The sequence below is a fragment of the Nicotiana sylvestris genome, chromosome 5 (genome assembly GCF_000393655.2).
Source record: "Nicotiana sylvestris chromosome 5, ASM39365v2, whole genome shotgun sequence".
In the NCBI taxonomy this organism is placed as follows: Eukaryota; Viridiplantae; Streptophyta; class Magnoliopsida; order Solanales; family Solanaceae; genus Nicotiana; species Nicotiana sylvestris.
The window spans coordinates 9,003,003-9,017,726 of NC_091061.1; the positions used below are offsets into that span (position 1 = coordinate 9,003,003).

The 14,724-nt window shown below is 33.2% G+C and overlaps 1 protein-coding gene across 1 annotated transcript; it reads left to right on the forward strand.

The window, feature by feature from the left end:
• Positions 1-8,155: 8,155 nt before the first annotated feature.
• On the forward strand, positions 8,156-14,168 carry LOC104224479 (protein DA1-related 2-like). The gene is made up of 12 exons (XM_009776152.2): positions 8,156-8,512; positions 9,221-9,384; positions 10,790-10,877; positions 11,152-11,290; positions 11,631-11,751; positions 11,911-11,994; positions 12,144-12,263; positions 12,358-12,570; positions 12,649-12,711; positions 12,826-12,941; positions 13,220-13,278; positions 13,593-14,168. The coding sequence occupies exons 1-12, from the start codon at positions 8,467-8,469 to the stop codon at positions 13,913-13,915; spliced, it is 1,536 nt and encodes a 511-aa protein (XP_009774454.1). The 5' UTR covers positions 8,156-8,466; the 3' UTR covers positions 13,916-14,168.
• The last annotated feature ends 556 nt before the right edge of the window (positions 14,169-14,724 follow it).

Here is a 14,724-nt window from a genome sequence, read left to right on the forward strand (position 1 = left end):
GATAAAAATAAATATTTTATTCTCGAAATTTGATATATTTTTATGCTTTATCCTCTTATTCATAATATTTTAATCATTTAAATTTGTCAGTAATATTTTTAAATATAATTTAATTAATTGATTTTATCTATATTAAAATTAATTTAAATTTATCTATATTAAAATTAATTTAATGTATAAGTATCCTCACACTACCTCTATTTTCTTTTTAATATACATTCTCTTCCCTACTATAAATGTTAATTAGTTTTATATTAATATTTTACCTATAACCAAAATAATGTCATATTTTGTTTTAAATTGTAACTTTAAATTAGTCTAAAATATTAATACATAAGTTATTTGATTATCATATTCCAAATGTATTGAGTTCTCTTATAATTAATTTTGTATTAGATGTAGTTAAATTTTCTTTCTTTTTAGCTATAAGATAAAATTTAATTTTAATTTTTATTATTAAGATTACCAATATTAGAAATTTATTTAATCATACAAAAAAATTTCTTAATTTTATGAACACATTATTTCTAAATATTGTAATAATTTTAATATCATTTTAATTCTTTACGTAATATTGTTTTTTTTTAAAAAATCATCTAAAACTCAAATAATTCTTATTATTTTATTTTCTAAACTGGATCACATTTATAAATAATTATGCTATGCATTCAAACTCAAACTAACTGTACTCGATTCAGATATTAATCATAAGTCTAAAATATTAATACATAAGTTATTTGATTATCTTGTTCCAAATGTATTGAGTTCTCTTATAATTAATTTTGTATTAGATGCAGTTAAATTTTTGTTCTTTTTTAGCTACAAGATAAAATTTAATTTTTAATTTTCATTATTAAGGTTACCAATATTAGAAATTTATTTTGTATTTTTAATAATTTATTTATTCATAGAAAACAAATCTTAATGTTTTGATCACATTATTTCTAAATATTGTAATAATATTTTTATTGTCATTTTAATCCTTTACATAACATTTTCAAAAAGAATCTCATCTCAAACTCAAATAATTCTTATCATTTTATTTTCTAAACTGGACCGCATTTTCAAATAATTATGCTATGCATTCAAACTCAGACTAACTGCACTCGATTCAGATATTAATCACAGAAAAATATTTTCTTAATTGTTTGAACATATTATATCTAAATGTTGTAGCAATATTTTCACTGTCATTTTACTTCTTTACATAATTTTTTTTCTTTTTTAGTTTTGAGATACAAATTTAATTTTTGACCTATATTAGAAATTTATTTTATAATTTATAATTTTATTTTTTATTATTATTTTATTTTTCATAAATAAGACTTCAATTTCGTGGTATTATTCATAATTTGAGCATTCACAACATAGTTTTAAGAACTTTCTAATCTCAAATTCAAATAATCTTTTCTTTTCATTTCTAATAGTAAATTTCTAATAAGTTAACATAATTTTCCTATTTTTTTTAATCTAATATATAGTCTTATTACATTTTATGTGGCTTTTCATTAACTCGTAACTTTATTTAATATCATTCTCAACTACTTTTCTTTAATAATATATGATAAATATATAATTTTTTTAATTATAAAATAAATATTTATTTTGTTTTAAAAATATTGCTTGAAGATTTTTAATTATTTAAAATTTAATAATATTTTTAAGTATTGTATATTTACTTTACTTTATTTTCTAAACTTATGATTTATAAATGTCCTTACATTATCTCTAATTTATTTTTATTGTTCAATATTTGTAGTTTTTGATTTTACTATTAGACTTGAGTTATGTGGACTTATATTATGACTTTTCTTATCATAATATAAAAAACTTTCTCATCTCAAATTTAAATAAGTTTTACACTTTTTCCTATGATAAAAAATCTTAGTTTTTTTTTATTTATTCTTTATTATTGATTTTATATTATTCAATACCTAATATTATTACATTGTCATGTGAATTTTTATTAGCCCGTTTGAATTTAATATCTATTTTTACCACACTCATTCTAATATAATATATATAAAAATTAAAATACTTTCTCATCTCAAATTCAAATAATTTTATCATTCTATTTTCTTAATTGGACCATATTTTTAAAAAATTATGGTATGCATTCAAACTTGAACTAACTAAACTCAATTCAAATATTAATCATAGAAAAATATTTTCTTAATTGTTTGAACACATTATATCTAAATGTTGTAGTAATATTTACGTATAAAAAATTCGTTTGCACGATTTATCAATATTAATGTGAATTTATTTTTCTTGTTATTAAAATATCTTTTGTTGATTATTTAATTTTTCTCTTACCTCATAATTAATTTGTATACTTTATGTATGATCTTATTTTGTTGCTTGAATTTATTTAGTTTTTAAACTCAATAAATCTTTAATATCTTAAGTAACTTTTAATTTTATTTTACATTTTAACTTACTCCAAAGTATAAATAGTCATAGGTTGTCTCAATTTACGTCTTTATGTATTTTTTTTCTATTATGGTTTTTAATTAATTTTTCACCTCCATATTTCTAGCTAACATAGAAGAAAATCTATGAGTGAATCAATATATAGATATAAATATAGATATAGATATAGATATTGATACAAATATACATATAATATAAATATAGATATATAGATTAGATTTGTCTAAGATATATTTAGATTATGTATAAGATTTATTAAACTACTTCCCTTAATTATGTTTCCATTTATAATTTCTAATAATTAATGTTCTCCTAAAATTGTCAAGTGACTTTATTTTAGCTTGCTACTTGCCTTAACCATAAAGCATACTACTCTCCTTTTAATATAATATAGATAGATGTTTAGTTAGCAGAAATGGATTTGATCCAAGACGTATGCTTCTACATGATCTCTTTCTGCAATTATACTCTCTTAGGCAGCAGATTCTTCCTTTTCAAGTTATATTTCAAATAAAATACTCCTCTTATTACTAATTTTGGTAAAAAATAATCAACTCTATTTAGTAGTACTGTGTTTATAAGTAACCGGCTAATAAGGCATACGAGATTACAATTCCGGGATTAGTTTATGGGAGAAATTCAAAAATAGCCAGATTTATAAGTGGTTTTTCAAAAATAGCCACATTTTCAAAAGTAATTAAAATTTAACCACTTTTTATGTAAAAATAAATTTGAACGAAAACACTATTCAAAATCAGAAAAATACTCCAGTATATTATACTGGAGTTCCAGCATAAATATACTGGAACTCCAGCATATTATACTGGAGTTCCCAGCATAAGTATACTGGAACTCCAGCATAATATAATGGAGTTCCAACATAATATAATGGAGTTCCAACATAAGTATACTAGAACTCCAACATAATATACTGGAGTTCCAACAAAGTATACCGGTCTAGTATAATAAGCTGGAAATTCATACACAGGTGCTCGAATCTCCAGTATATTATGCTGAAACTTTTCGCGTGTTGGAATTCAAGTATAATATGCTGGAATTTCATACACAGATGCACCGAACTCCAGTATATTATGCTGGACCGGTCTCTGTTGCAGCAAAATAGTGGCTATTTTTCAATGACTTGGCAAACACTGGCTATTTTTGAATGACCAGTACGAAAACTGGCTAGCCCGTGCTATTTTTACTTAGTTTATTTCACGTTTGCTAGATTTTCAGTTCCGGGATTAACAATTCGATATTAGTTATACCACAATATTGTGATATTACCCTATATTGAGGGTGAGATAATAATTTCAAGATTACTAATCCCGAGATAAAAGAATAAAATAGCACATTTGCCTTCTGCAAAGCTTTTCTCCCAAATTTTTCAAAGAAAGACAAGGTCAAAATGAAATAAAAGCTTATCTCAATTTATCTGGTTAAAACCAAATATATATTTTATATTATACTATTTTTAGTCCAACTAACCAGATATCTACCTATAAAAGTATTATCCTAAAAAATTCCATCACTATTAAACCCTGTATTACAATCCTATCATTCATATTAATCCCGACTTAACTTTTTCCCCAACTAAATGACTCCTTTAGTGTATAAAAGTCAAATATCTTTATAACAACATCGTTGTTAACAACTATTCAATATAAAAGTCAAGTTTTTTATGAAACCAATTTTTATGCTATGTTATAATATATATTTTGTTGATTTTCTCACTGTATGGAGCTTCGTGTCTTAGCTCATCCGTGGAGGTGTAGAGAGTGAGTTTGAGAGAGAAGCTACTGTTGTATTGATTATAACGAACTACTGTACAACTTTATTTATAATTAAGTCTAATGACTAACTAATTGGACAGCTCATATCCAACTGTCAACCAACCCCACTAACAACTTAACTAACTAACCACTCAACTGTCCAATTTAGCTACTAAGCTATTTTTTTGGCTAACTACTAATCTTAATACTCCCCTCAAGCTGGAGGGTATAAAATGTTGAGCACTCCCAACTTGCCTAACAAGTATAAATGCTGAACTCTCCTAAGCCTTTTTGTCAGCAAGTCTGCCTATTGATCTCTAGTCCCTACATAATGTGTTTTTAGCTTTCCTTCCTTGATCTTGTCTCTTATAAAGTGACAATCGATCTCTATGTGCTTAGTCCGTTCATGAAAGATAGGATTTGCTACAATTTGAACTGCTTCTTTGCTATCACAAAACATGTCCATAGGCTGCTTGATCTGCACTCCTAATTCTGCAAATACCCCTAAGAGCCAAACTACTTCTGAAGTTGATGCAGCTAGACTTCTGTATTCTGCTTCATCTGAGCTCCTTGACACAGTTTGTTGTTTCTTTGACTTCCAAGATATCAGGGAGTCCTCAAACTTAACTAGGAATCCTGTGACTGACCTCCTAGTATTGGGACATGCTGCCCAATCTGCATCACAGAAATAAGTAACACTGTCTACTGCTCCACTATTCATCATTATGCCCATTCCTGGTTCCAGTTTTTTATACTTCACAATCCTTAATGCTGCATCCCAGTGTGATTTCTTTGGAGCTTGCATGAATTGACTCAGTATTTGTACTGCAAAATTGATGTCTGGCCTTATGATTGTTAAGTACAATAACCTCCCTATTAGTCTCAGGTAGGCTGTCACATCTTATAATGGCTCATCCCCTGAAACACCCAAATGTTTGTCATGCTCTATTGAGGTGAACTTCCGATTTATGTCCAAAGGTGTTGAGACTTGTTTGGCTCCTCCCAGTCCTAAGTCTGATATAAGTTGCAATGCATATTTCCTTTGGTTCAACAGGATTCCCTTATGTGATCTCAACACTTCTATCCCTAGAAAAAACTTCAATTCTCCAAGATCTTTCACCTTAAACTTCTGATGCAATACTCTTTTGGTCTGTTGAATTAGACTATCACTGCTTCCTATGATTAAAAGGTCATCTATATATACTAACACCACCAATATGTCACCCTTTTCTTTCTTAGTAAACATAGAATAATCATGTAAGCTTTGACAATAGCCTGCATCAACCAAAGCTTCTGATAGTTTTATGTTTCACTGTCTTGAAGCTTGCTTCAGACCATACAAAGATTTTACTAGTTTGCATACCTTTGTCTCCCCCTGTCTCCTGAAGCCTAGAGGAAGCTCCATATAAACTTCATCAAACAAGTCTCCCTGTAGAAATGCATTATACACATCTATTTGAAAAATGTTCCAATTCCTTGAGGCTGCCAATACAATGACAAACCTTACTATCACCATTTTAGTGATTGGTGAGAATATTTCATGATAGTCCAATCCCTCTTTTTGGCTGTAGCCTTTTGCAACTAGTCTTGCTTTGAACCTTTTAATTTCACCATCAACTTTGTATTTTACCTTGTATACCCATTTTTATCCAATTGCATTCTTGCCTTTGGGAAGATCAACTATCTCCCATGTGTTATTGTCTTCTAGAGCTTTGATCTCCAACTTCATAGCTTCTATCCACCTCTCATCCTTTGAAGCTTCCTGAAATGTTTGTGGTTTTATGATTGCTGAGATGTTTGCTACTAACTTCCTGCCTTATGCAAACAACTTGTGATAAGAAATGTAGTTTGATAATGGATATGCAATGCCCTTATATTTTCCTGTTGTAACATAGTCTTCAAGCCATAGTGGTGCTTTAGTAGTTCTACCAGACCTCCTTACGTTAGTGTCTATTGAGTTGACATCAGGAACTTCATCTCTAGTATTATCAGATGCTGGTACACTGTTAAGTATTTCAGCCAGTTCTTCAACCTCAGCATTGTCAAGATGTTCATGTTTAACAGAATTAATATCAGCTTGATTAGGATCTGTATCAACATCTGCAGGTGAATTTGCATGTACTGCATCTGCTGCAGCATCTGCATCTATATTGTGCACATCATCTACTGCATCTGCTGCTGCATCTGCATCTATACTGTGCACACCTTGATGCCCATGAGCTAGTTGATTGTTCTGTTGATGAGCTACCTGAGTGTCAAAAGATCTCCCCCTCTCAGGGGCTACATCAAAGATAGGACAAGAATCAGAAACAAACAAGTGAGCTTCAATTGGCTTAGCAAAGGGAAATATGTGTTCTTTGAAAACAACATCACGGCTCACAAAAAAATTTATTGCTATTGAGATCTAAGAGTTTGTAATCCTTTTGAGTAGTGGAATATCGTAAGAGAACTGCTGCTCTTGCCCTTGCACCAAACTTGTCATTTGTGACAATAGTGGTGGCATAACAAAGGCATCCAAACACTTGCAAATGATTAAGAGATGGTGGCCTTCCATGCAATAATTCATAAGGTGATTTGCCTTGTAGAACTTCAGTAGGCAGCCTATTAATCAAGTAGACAGCCCCTTCGATACATTCTCCCTAGTATTTAGTTGGAACTTGAGCTTGAAACTTTAATGCTCGAGCAATGTCTAAAATGTGCCTGTATTTTCTCTCAGCTACCCATTTTGCTGAGGGGTATACACACAACTGCTTTGGTGAATTATATCATATGAATTGAACAAATCAGTACACACTTTGTTAAAAAATTCTGTTCCATTATCAGTTCTAACCACCTTAATAGCAGTAGAAAACTGAGTCTTTATTAATGGAAAAAACAACCTTAGTACAATAGCAACATCACTCTTCATTTGCAACAAGTAGGCCCATGTAAATCTGGTATGATCATCTACTATAGTAAAGAAAAAAATGCTTTCTATCATGAGTAGGTGTCCTATAAGGACCCCATACATCCATGTGAATCAGTTCTAAAGGCTTTTCACTAACAGTATGGCTAGTAGGAAACATTAATCTGCTTTGCTTAGCTAGTGGGCAAATAGAAAATTTTTTATTAGTAGCTACATCTAAAACTTTATCCTGTAGAAATGACATGTGCTTCATAGTCTTGATTGAAGCATGCCCCAACCTTCGATGCCAAAGACTACTGAGTGGATTGTAGATTCTGGTGCCTCTCACCGTATTACTATTTCACTTAACACCTTAACAGATGTGTATAATCAATTTTCTCTCTAACTTCACCATCATTCACCATTGTCGCAGAACAGAGAAATCTCGTAGCAAAGAAAAAATTGAAGACAAGCTAACTACGAAATTGATTACTGAAAAAAAACTCACAACGAGAATGCGATCGAATCACCGCTCTGATACCATGTTGATTTTCTCACTGTATGGAGCTTCGTGTCTTAGCTCATCCATGGAGGTGCAGAGATTGAGTTTGAGAGAGAAGCTACTGTTGTATTGATTATAACGAACTACTGTATAACTCTATTATAATTAAGTCTAATGACTAACTAATTGGACATCTCATGTCCATCTGTCAACCAATCCCACTAACAACTTAACTAACTAACCACTCAATTGCCCAATTTAGCTACTAAGTTGTTTTTTGGCTAACTACTAATAATTCTCTATAACAATATTTTGCTATAACAACCAAAAAAATTTGGGACAAATGAGACTGTTATAGAGATATATACTCAATTCTCCATGCACAAGAATTATGAAATATTAAGGGACTAAGATGTAGTTTATAAGAAAATGAAGCCCCATTTGTCAAAAGAACTTCCTTTCCCCGGCAAGCAGCCAACCACCTTTCAAAAAAATACAGCCAAAGAATGTTTCAGAATTTGTGTATTAGAATTCTCTGAAAACTTCACTAACACAACACAACCCAATTTGTCAGCCGTTCATAATCGCAGCTGCCAGTATAGTAGTGTTACCTTTCCATCACAATCCTTCTCAGCAGATTCCTCTTTTTTCTCAAGCCAAGAATCTTTCTCCCTCACAAGATTCTCTCTCATTAAAATTTGGCTTTTATTTATGATGCCATTGTTCCATTTCTCTTCTCTCCACATTCTTCTCTTTCTTTCCCACTTTGTCCTTTTCATTTTTAGCCCACCCTTTGAAAAATCTTGGAAAAAAATCTGATAAAATCTTCTTCTTCTTCTTCTATACATAAAATTTTATCACCCCTTCTTCTTGATATGTCTTCTTCAAGTATTAACCATATATCTCAGCCTTGCATATATGGTAATGTTCTCATCACTTAAAAGACTGAATCTTTTTGCAGTTTAAATTGTACCCTTTTGAGTATTAAGCATGAAGCTTGGTGTAGTTATGTAAAATTTTTAGCTTTTTTTGGTTGATATTTTTGTACGTTCAAGTTCATTTTTAGCCCAGCTTTTTCACTTCTTGGAACAACAGCAACAATAAATCCAGTGGAATTCCACAATTAGGGCCTGGAGAGGGTAGTGTGTACGTAGAGACTGTACTCTTACCTTGAAAAATCTTCTTTTTCTCCTTCTTCTTCTTCTTCTTCTTCTTCTGTACATACTGACTTCTTTTTGCAGTTGTAATAGTACCCTTTTGAGTATTTTTTTACTGAAGTTTGGTTTTGTTATTGGGCATATGGTAATGTTTTAATGACTTCAAAGACTGAATCTTTTTGCAGTTTAAATTGTACCCTTTTGGGTATTTTCATGAGAATTGATTTAGTTATGTAAAGAAGTTGGCTTTTTTGATTGATCTTTTTGTGGGGTTTAAGCAATTGTCATAATACTCTCTTGAGTATTTAGTATGAAGCTTAGCTTAGTTATGTAAAAAAAGTTGGTTTTTTGGTTAATTATTTTGTGGGGTTTATTATGCAATTGAAATAGTATCCTTTTGAGTATTTTTCACGAAGCTATTGGTTTAGATATGTAAAAAGTTGGACTTTTTTTTTGGTGGGGTTTTAAGCAGGTGACTTAATTTCTTCAACTGCTGAGAGAAAGTCAAGGTTTATGAAATGGCTGAGTAAACTTTTCAAAGGTGGAGGGTCAGGTAATAGGGGAATGCCAGGTGGACACCAACCACAGTTTCTTGGAGAGGAAAATAAGGTTTGGCGTGCTCCAGCAAGATCAATGGTGATTCTTTTACTCTTCTTTTTTGACACCATTTTTTAACTTAGATGTTTATGATCGACCTTATTATGTTCTTGTGAATTGAACATTGATTTAAAGTGTGTCTCTTTTTGATATCTGTGATATCAGGATATATTATTGATCTTGTAGGATGTTTAATGAAAGGGAAGGGATCCTTCGAAAAATAGTGAAGTTTCTTTTCGTGTGACGTGTTCGAGCCGTAAAAGCAGTCATTAATGCTTGCAATAGGGTAGGCTATCTACATCACACCCCTTGAGGTGCGGCCCTTCCTCGGACCCTGCATGAATGCGGGATGCCTTGTACACTTGGCAGTGGAGGAGGCAGAATTTCCCCAGTTAAAAACATAAAAGAGACTGTGCCCAATGGGTATAAAACCAGCAATCTCACAAAGATTTTAAACCCCCTTGGCCACTAAGCTATACTTTTCGGCTGTGTCAAGCGGATTCAAATTATGATATATAAAGACACAAAATGAATTTTGCCTTATATGTACAATGTGATTTTTCGGCGACCCACCCCTAAATCCGCCCCTGGCACCGGGCTGCCCTTCTTTTGGGATACTTAATAAAAGAGTGAAGAAGAGACTAAAGGGTGTATTTTGAGATGTGCAATCTGAATTCTGGTGCTTTAATTTGTTTCTATAATCATGCTTCTGAGATGAAAATAATGACAAATAATTTTTAGAGGCTAAATTGTATTATAGGGAAAAGAATAAGCTCTTCATTAACCATGCTATTAAAAAATGCTACTCTGTTTCTTTTTCAGGGGTATCAACCAAAGTCTCAACTACACTTTTCTGTTTCTCATTCTTTCTTTAGTTGGAAAGGAGGGGGGTTAAGGGGGGGGGGAGGAGGGGAGGTTTGCTTTTGGTCTTCTCAAGAAGCTTACTTATGCCCTTCTTAATTGTATTCTATACATTGTTAAAGATCTTCAAGAACTATTGCCAACTAGAATTTAAAGAAAAACCCTTATATTTTTCAGCTATGCTACCTGTTCTAAGGGCAGGAGTTTTGGTTGCCTTCAGAAGTTGATGCTTTGAATTCTTCCACTGATTACTCAAGTTAGACCATTGCTTTCAATTAACTAAAGGGCAGTCCGGTATACTAAATTCTCGCTATGCCCGGGGTCCGGAGAAGGGTCGGACCACAAGGGTCTATTGTAGCAGCCTTACCCTGTATTTTTGCACGAGGCTGTTTCCACCCTCGAACTCGTGACCTCCTGGTCACATGACAGTAACTTTACCAGTTACGCAAGATTCATCATTGCTTTCAATTAACTATCATCAAAGAAATCATGACTACAAATTTCTCCTAAACTTAACCTTGTCATATTTCTTTCAATTGAACTTGATATCTCCTTCAATTAAATGTTCTCTCATTTTTATCAGGATGATAACTCTAGGACCAGTAAGGAGAAAGAGGAACTAGATCGTGCAGTTGCACTCTCTCTTGCTGAAGATTTGAAGAGACCAAAAGGTAATTATATTTTCATTCAGTTTTCTCTTGCGAAGGGGAGCTTGGCGTACTGGTAAAGTTGCTGCCATGTGTCCAGGAGGTCACGGATTCACGCAGTGGAAACATCCTTTTGCAGAAATGCAGTTGGTCCGGCCCTTCCTGGGACCCGAGCATAGCGGGAGCTTAGTGCATCGGGCTGCACTTTATTCAGTTTTCTCTTGCCTCTGGCATACCATTTTCAAAACTTTGATTTCATTTTTTTGAGGTTAGAGAATGAAATGTTTGTATTTCTCAGGATATAAATGGAGGACTGATCAAGATGAAGATCTAGCAAGATCACTTCAAGATAACTCTAATTCATCCTCATATCCTCCATATCTTCCTCCTTATGCTCCTTCATATGCTCCTTGGGAATATAATCCCGATAGTTATAGGTAATTGGTTTTTTAATTTGTTTCCAAGATTGTTCACATATCAAATTATACATTGTACTACCATAGTAGAAATACAAATATAACATAATCTTGAGTTAGGTTTAACTGTTGGTCTCAGCCCTAACCGCTGATTGCTACTGCTTGTAAATCCAAACATCTAGGTAACAAACAGGTTGAGACTTGAGTAGATTATTAACAGTGTGTGTGTGTGTGTGTGAGAGAGAGAGAGATAGATAGAGAGAGAGAGAGAGTGTACACACTTTTCTTGCTGATGAAAACTATGCTGGATTGTTATTTCTAGAGTAAGAGAGAACTTATGTGAACATATAAATATTTGCAGAAAATGTAGTGGCTGCTATAGGGATATTGTCTCTGGAAATTATTTGGGATGTATGGGAACTTTCTTTCATCCAGAATGTTTTCTTTGTCGCGCTTGTGGTGTTCCGATTACTGAATACGAGGTACATTCTTGTCCTTGCTGTTTCTGGTCATTTTTCCAATACTCAACCCCTTTGCTAAATATGAAAATGAAGAGTAAAACCATGGAAATGCAGTTTTTATACAAACTGAATAGTGTCGAGTATTTTGACATGTTAGCTCATTGGTTTCGTTGATTCAAGTTTTCGTTGTCAGGGAATAATACATATCATAAGACATGTTTCAAGGAAATGACTCATCCCAAATGTGAAGTTTGCCATCAATTTGTAAGGACTTATTTCTTCTGTATATGACCTTTTTTACTACAAATTTGTGCCATATCATTTGATGCAGCGAGAAGGCATTGCGGATAAATTATGTGTGTGTTTATCACCTGGTTAGTCCCTCTAGTTATGACCTACAATTCACATTGCAGATACCAACAAACGGAGCTGGCTTGATCGAGTACAGATGCCATCCATTTTGGTCTCAGAAATATTGCCCTTCACATGAGAACGATACCACCAAAAGGTGCTGTAGTTGTGAACGTCTAGAGGTACGGATGTTTGCATCTGCAATTAAACATGTCAGATATTCACCTCTCATTCAACTTATATGCTTGTTGTTCATCATCTTTATCTTTCTTGAAGTCGCGGAATGCAAGATATATGTCTCTTGGAGATGGTCGGAGCTTATGCTTAGAGTGCATGGAATCTGCAATTATGGATACCGGCGACTGCCAACCACTTTACCATTCCATTAGAGATTATTATGAAGGCATGAATATGAAAATAGATCAGCAAGTTCCTATGCTGCTTGTCGAAAGACAAGCCCTTAACGACGCCATTGAAGGGGAAAAGCATGTACGAAATGATCTCTGCCTATAGTTTTTTTCCTGTCCTTTTGTCTTGGAAGATTACTAACCTGAAAACTCTTTTTAGGGTATCCATCATATGCCCGAGACGAGAGGTCTATGCCTATCAGAAGAGCAGACAGTTACTAGTGTAAGATCTTCAGTTCACTTGAATAATTTTCCATATTAGATTAGCTTAAACATGTGTTTACGTCGTTCTAATGAAATGATACGTGCGATGACTCCAATTTGTTTTACAATTCAGATACTCAGAAGGCCAAGAATGGGTGGTCGTGGACTAGTAGGAATCAGAACACATCCTCAGAAACTAATTAGAAGATGTGAAGTTACAGCTATTCTAGTAATATACGGCCTCCCAAGGTAACTCGTTTCCTCTCTTTGATTCCCATAGTTGATCTGCATTCTTATATGAAAAGAAGTAGGATGTGCTTTGGCATGAAACCGAGTTAATACCCATCGAATTTGAAGCAAAGAGAAACTAAAGTTAATCTACATATTAAAATGGATGGAACATTTGTACTTTCTATGCCTATTCCTGGATCTTTCTTGCGACGATAATACTGCACCATCAACTAACAATTAAGATGCTTCATATAATGCTAAGGCAAATAGGCTTACCAAATCTTTGCTATATGCAGATTACTTACTGGTGCCATTCTTGCTCATGAACTGATGCACGCCTGGTTACGCTTAAAAGGTAAAATATGATTCTTTCTTTCAACTTTGACAGTCTGGAGATTGAGAGGCTGTTTCCAATAGCCCCTCGGCTCAGAAAAGCATAAGCACAACAGTAATGAAAAAGAAAAACGGCAAGAACAATAGTAAGAAGCCATGGAACAGCAGCATTAATAGCAACAAGATAATAAGATGGCCGAAATGAAAGAAACAACATGTAGCATAGAACCTAATACCAACAAAAGATGAGAGTACGTACTAATACTACTAGTGTGAACAAGGAAAGCACTAGGCTATAGCTTGATGTTTCATAATCAGAACTTCTGTAATTTGCAGGATACCGTGGTCTCAGCCCTGAGGTAGAGGAAGGAATCTGCCAAGTGCTTTCACACATGTGGCTTGAATCAGAGGTAATGCCTGCATCCAGAAATATGCCATCTACGTCAACTTCTTCATCCTCGTCTACATGGTCATCGTCCAAGAAAGGCGGAAAATCACAAGCAGAGAATAAGTTGGGTGAATTTTTCATGCACCAGATAGCACATGATGCTTCTCCAGCATATGGTGGAGGATTTAGATCTGCTTATGCATCTGTCAATAAGTATGGTTTGCGAAGCACGTTAGATCACATTCGCCTCACAGGAAGTTTTCCTTTATGAATCATCGTGTGTTCGAACATGATTTCCAGAGATCATTGAAAGTTTAACCATGAGGAAATGAGTTGATAATGCCAAGCTGGTTTAGCTACCCCTATTTTTTCTGGGGTCTTACCGGGGTATACTGATAGAATACAACTTGAATCCTACAAATAATATTTTACACATTTTGCAATTAAAATGAGATATAGAAATTCTGTCTTGTATTGGAAACTCTTGTATTTTAAAGGCAATAAAGATCAGAGATTTTGAGTGATCCCATGAACATTCATTCCCTTACTTAATGAGTGTTGAACAAGTCTTTACTAACTTTCTTTTCATCATCTAAAATAAAAAGGACAGTCGGGTGCACAAGGCATCCCGCGTTCATATAGGATCCGGGAAAGGGCCGCACCCAAGGGTAATGATATAGACAACCTATCATAATGCAAACATTAGTGGCTGATTCCGTATCTCGGACCCGTAACCTGTAAGTCACAAGAAGACTATTTTACCGTTACTACAAGGCTCCCATTCATCATCTATTCTTTGAAATTATCCTCTTCAGATTAGTCAATGACAGAATGAGTGACCCCAACAATTTTTCAATATTAAGTTCAGTACTATGATATATATAAGAAAAGTGAGAGGATTTCTATTTTCACGGCAAATATATTTATTTCTTTTCTTTGGATTTGAAAATCTATATAGAAGGAATGTAAGGAATTACAACAGCAGCAATGATAGGAACCTCATAAGAACAGAGGACATACAATAAAGGCTCAAAACCATTCCTATTATCAGAGTTCAGATACGTTCCTACTTTACCTGCT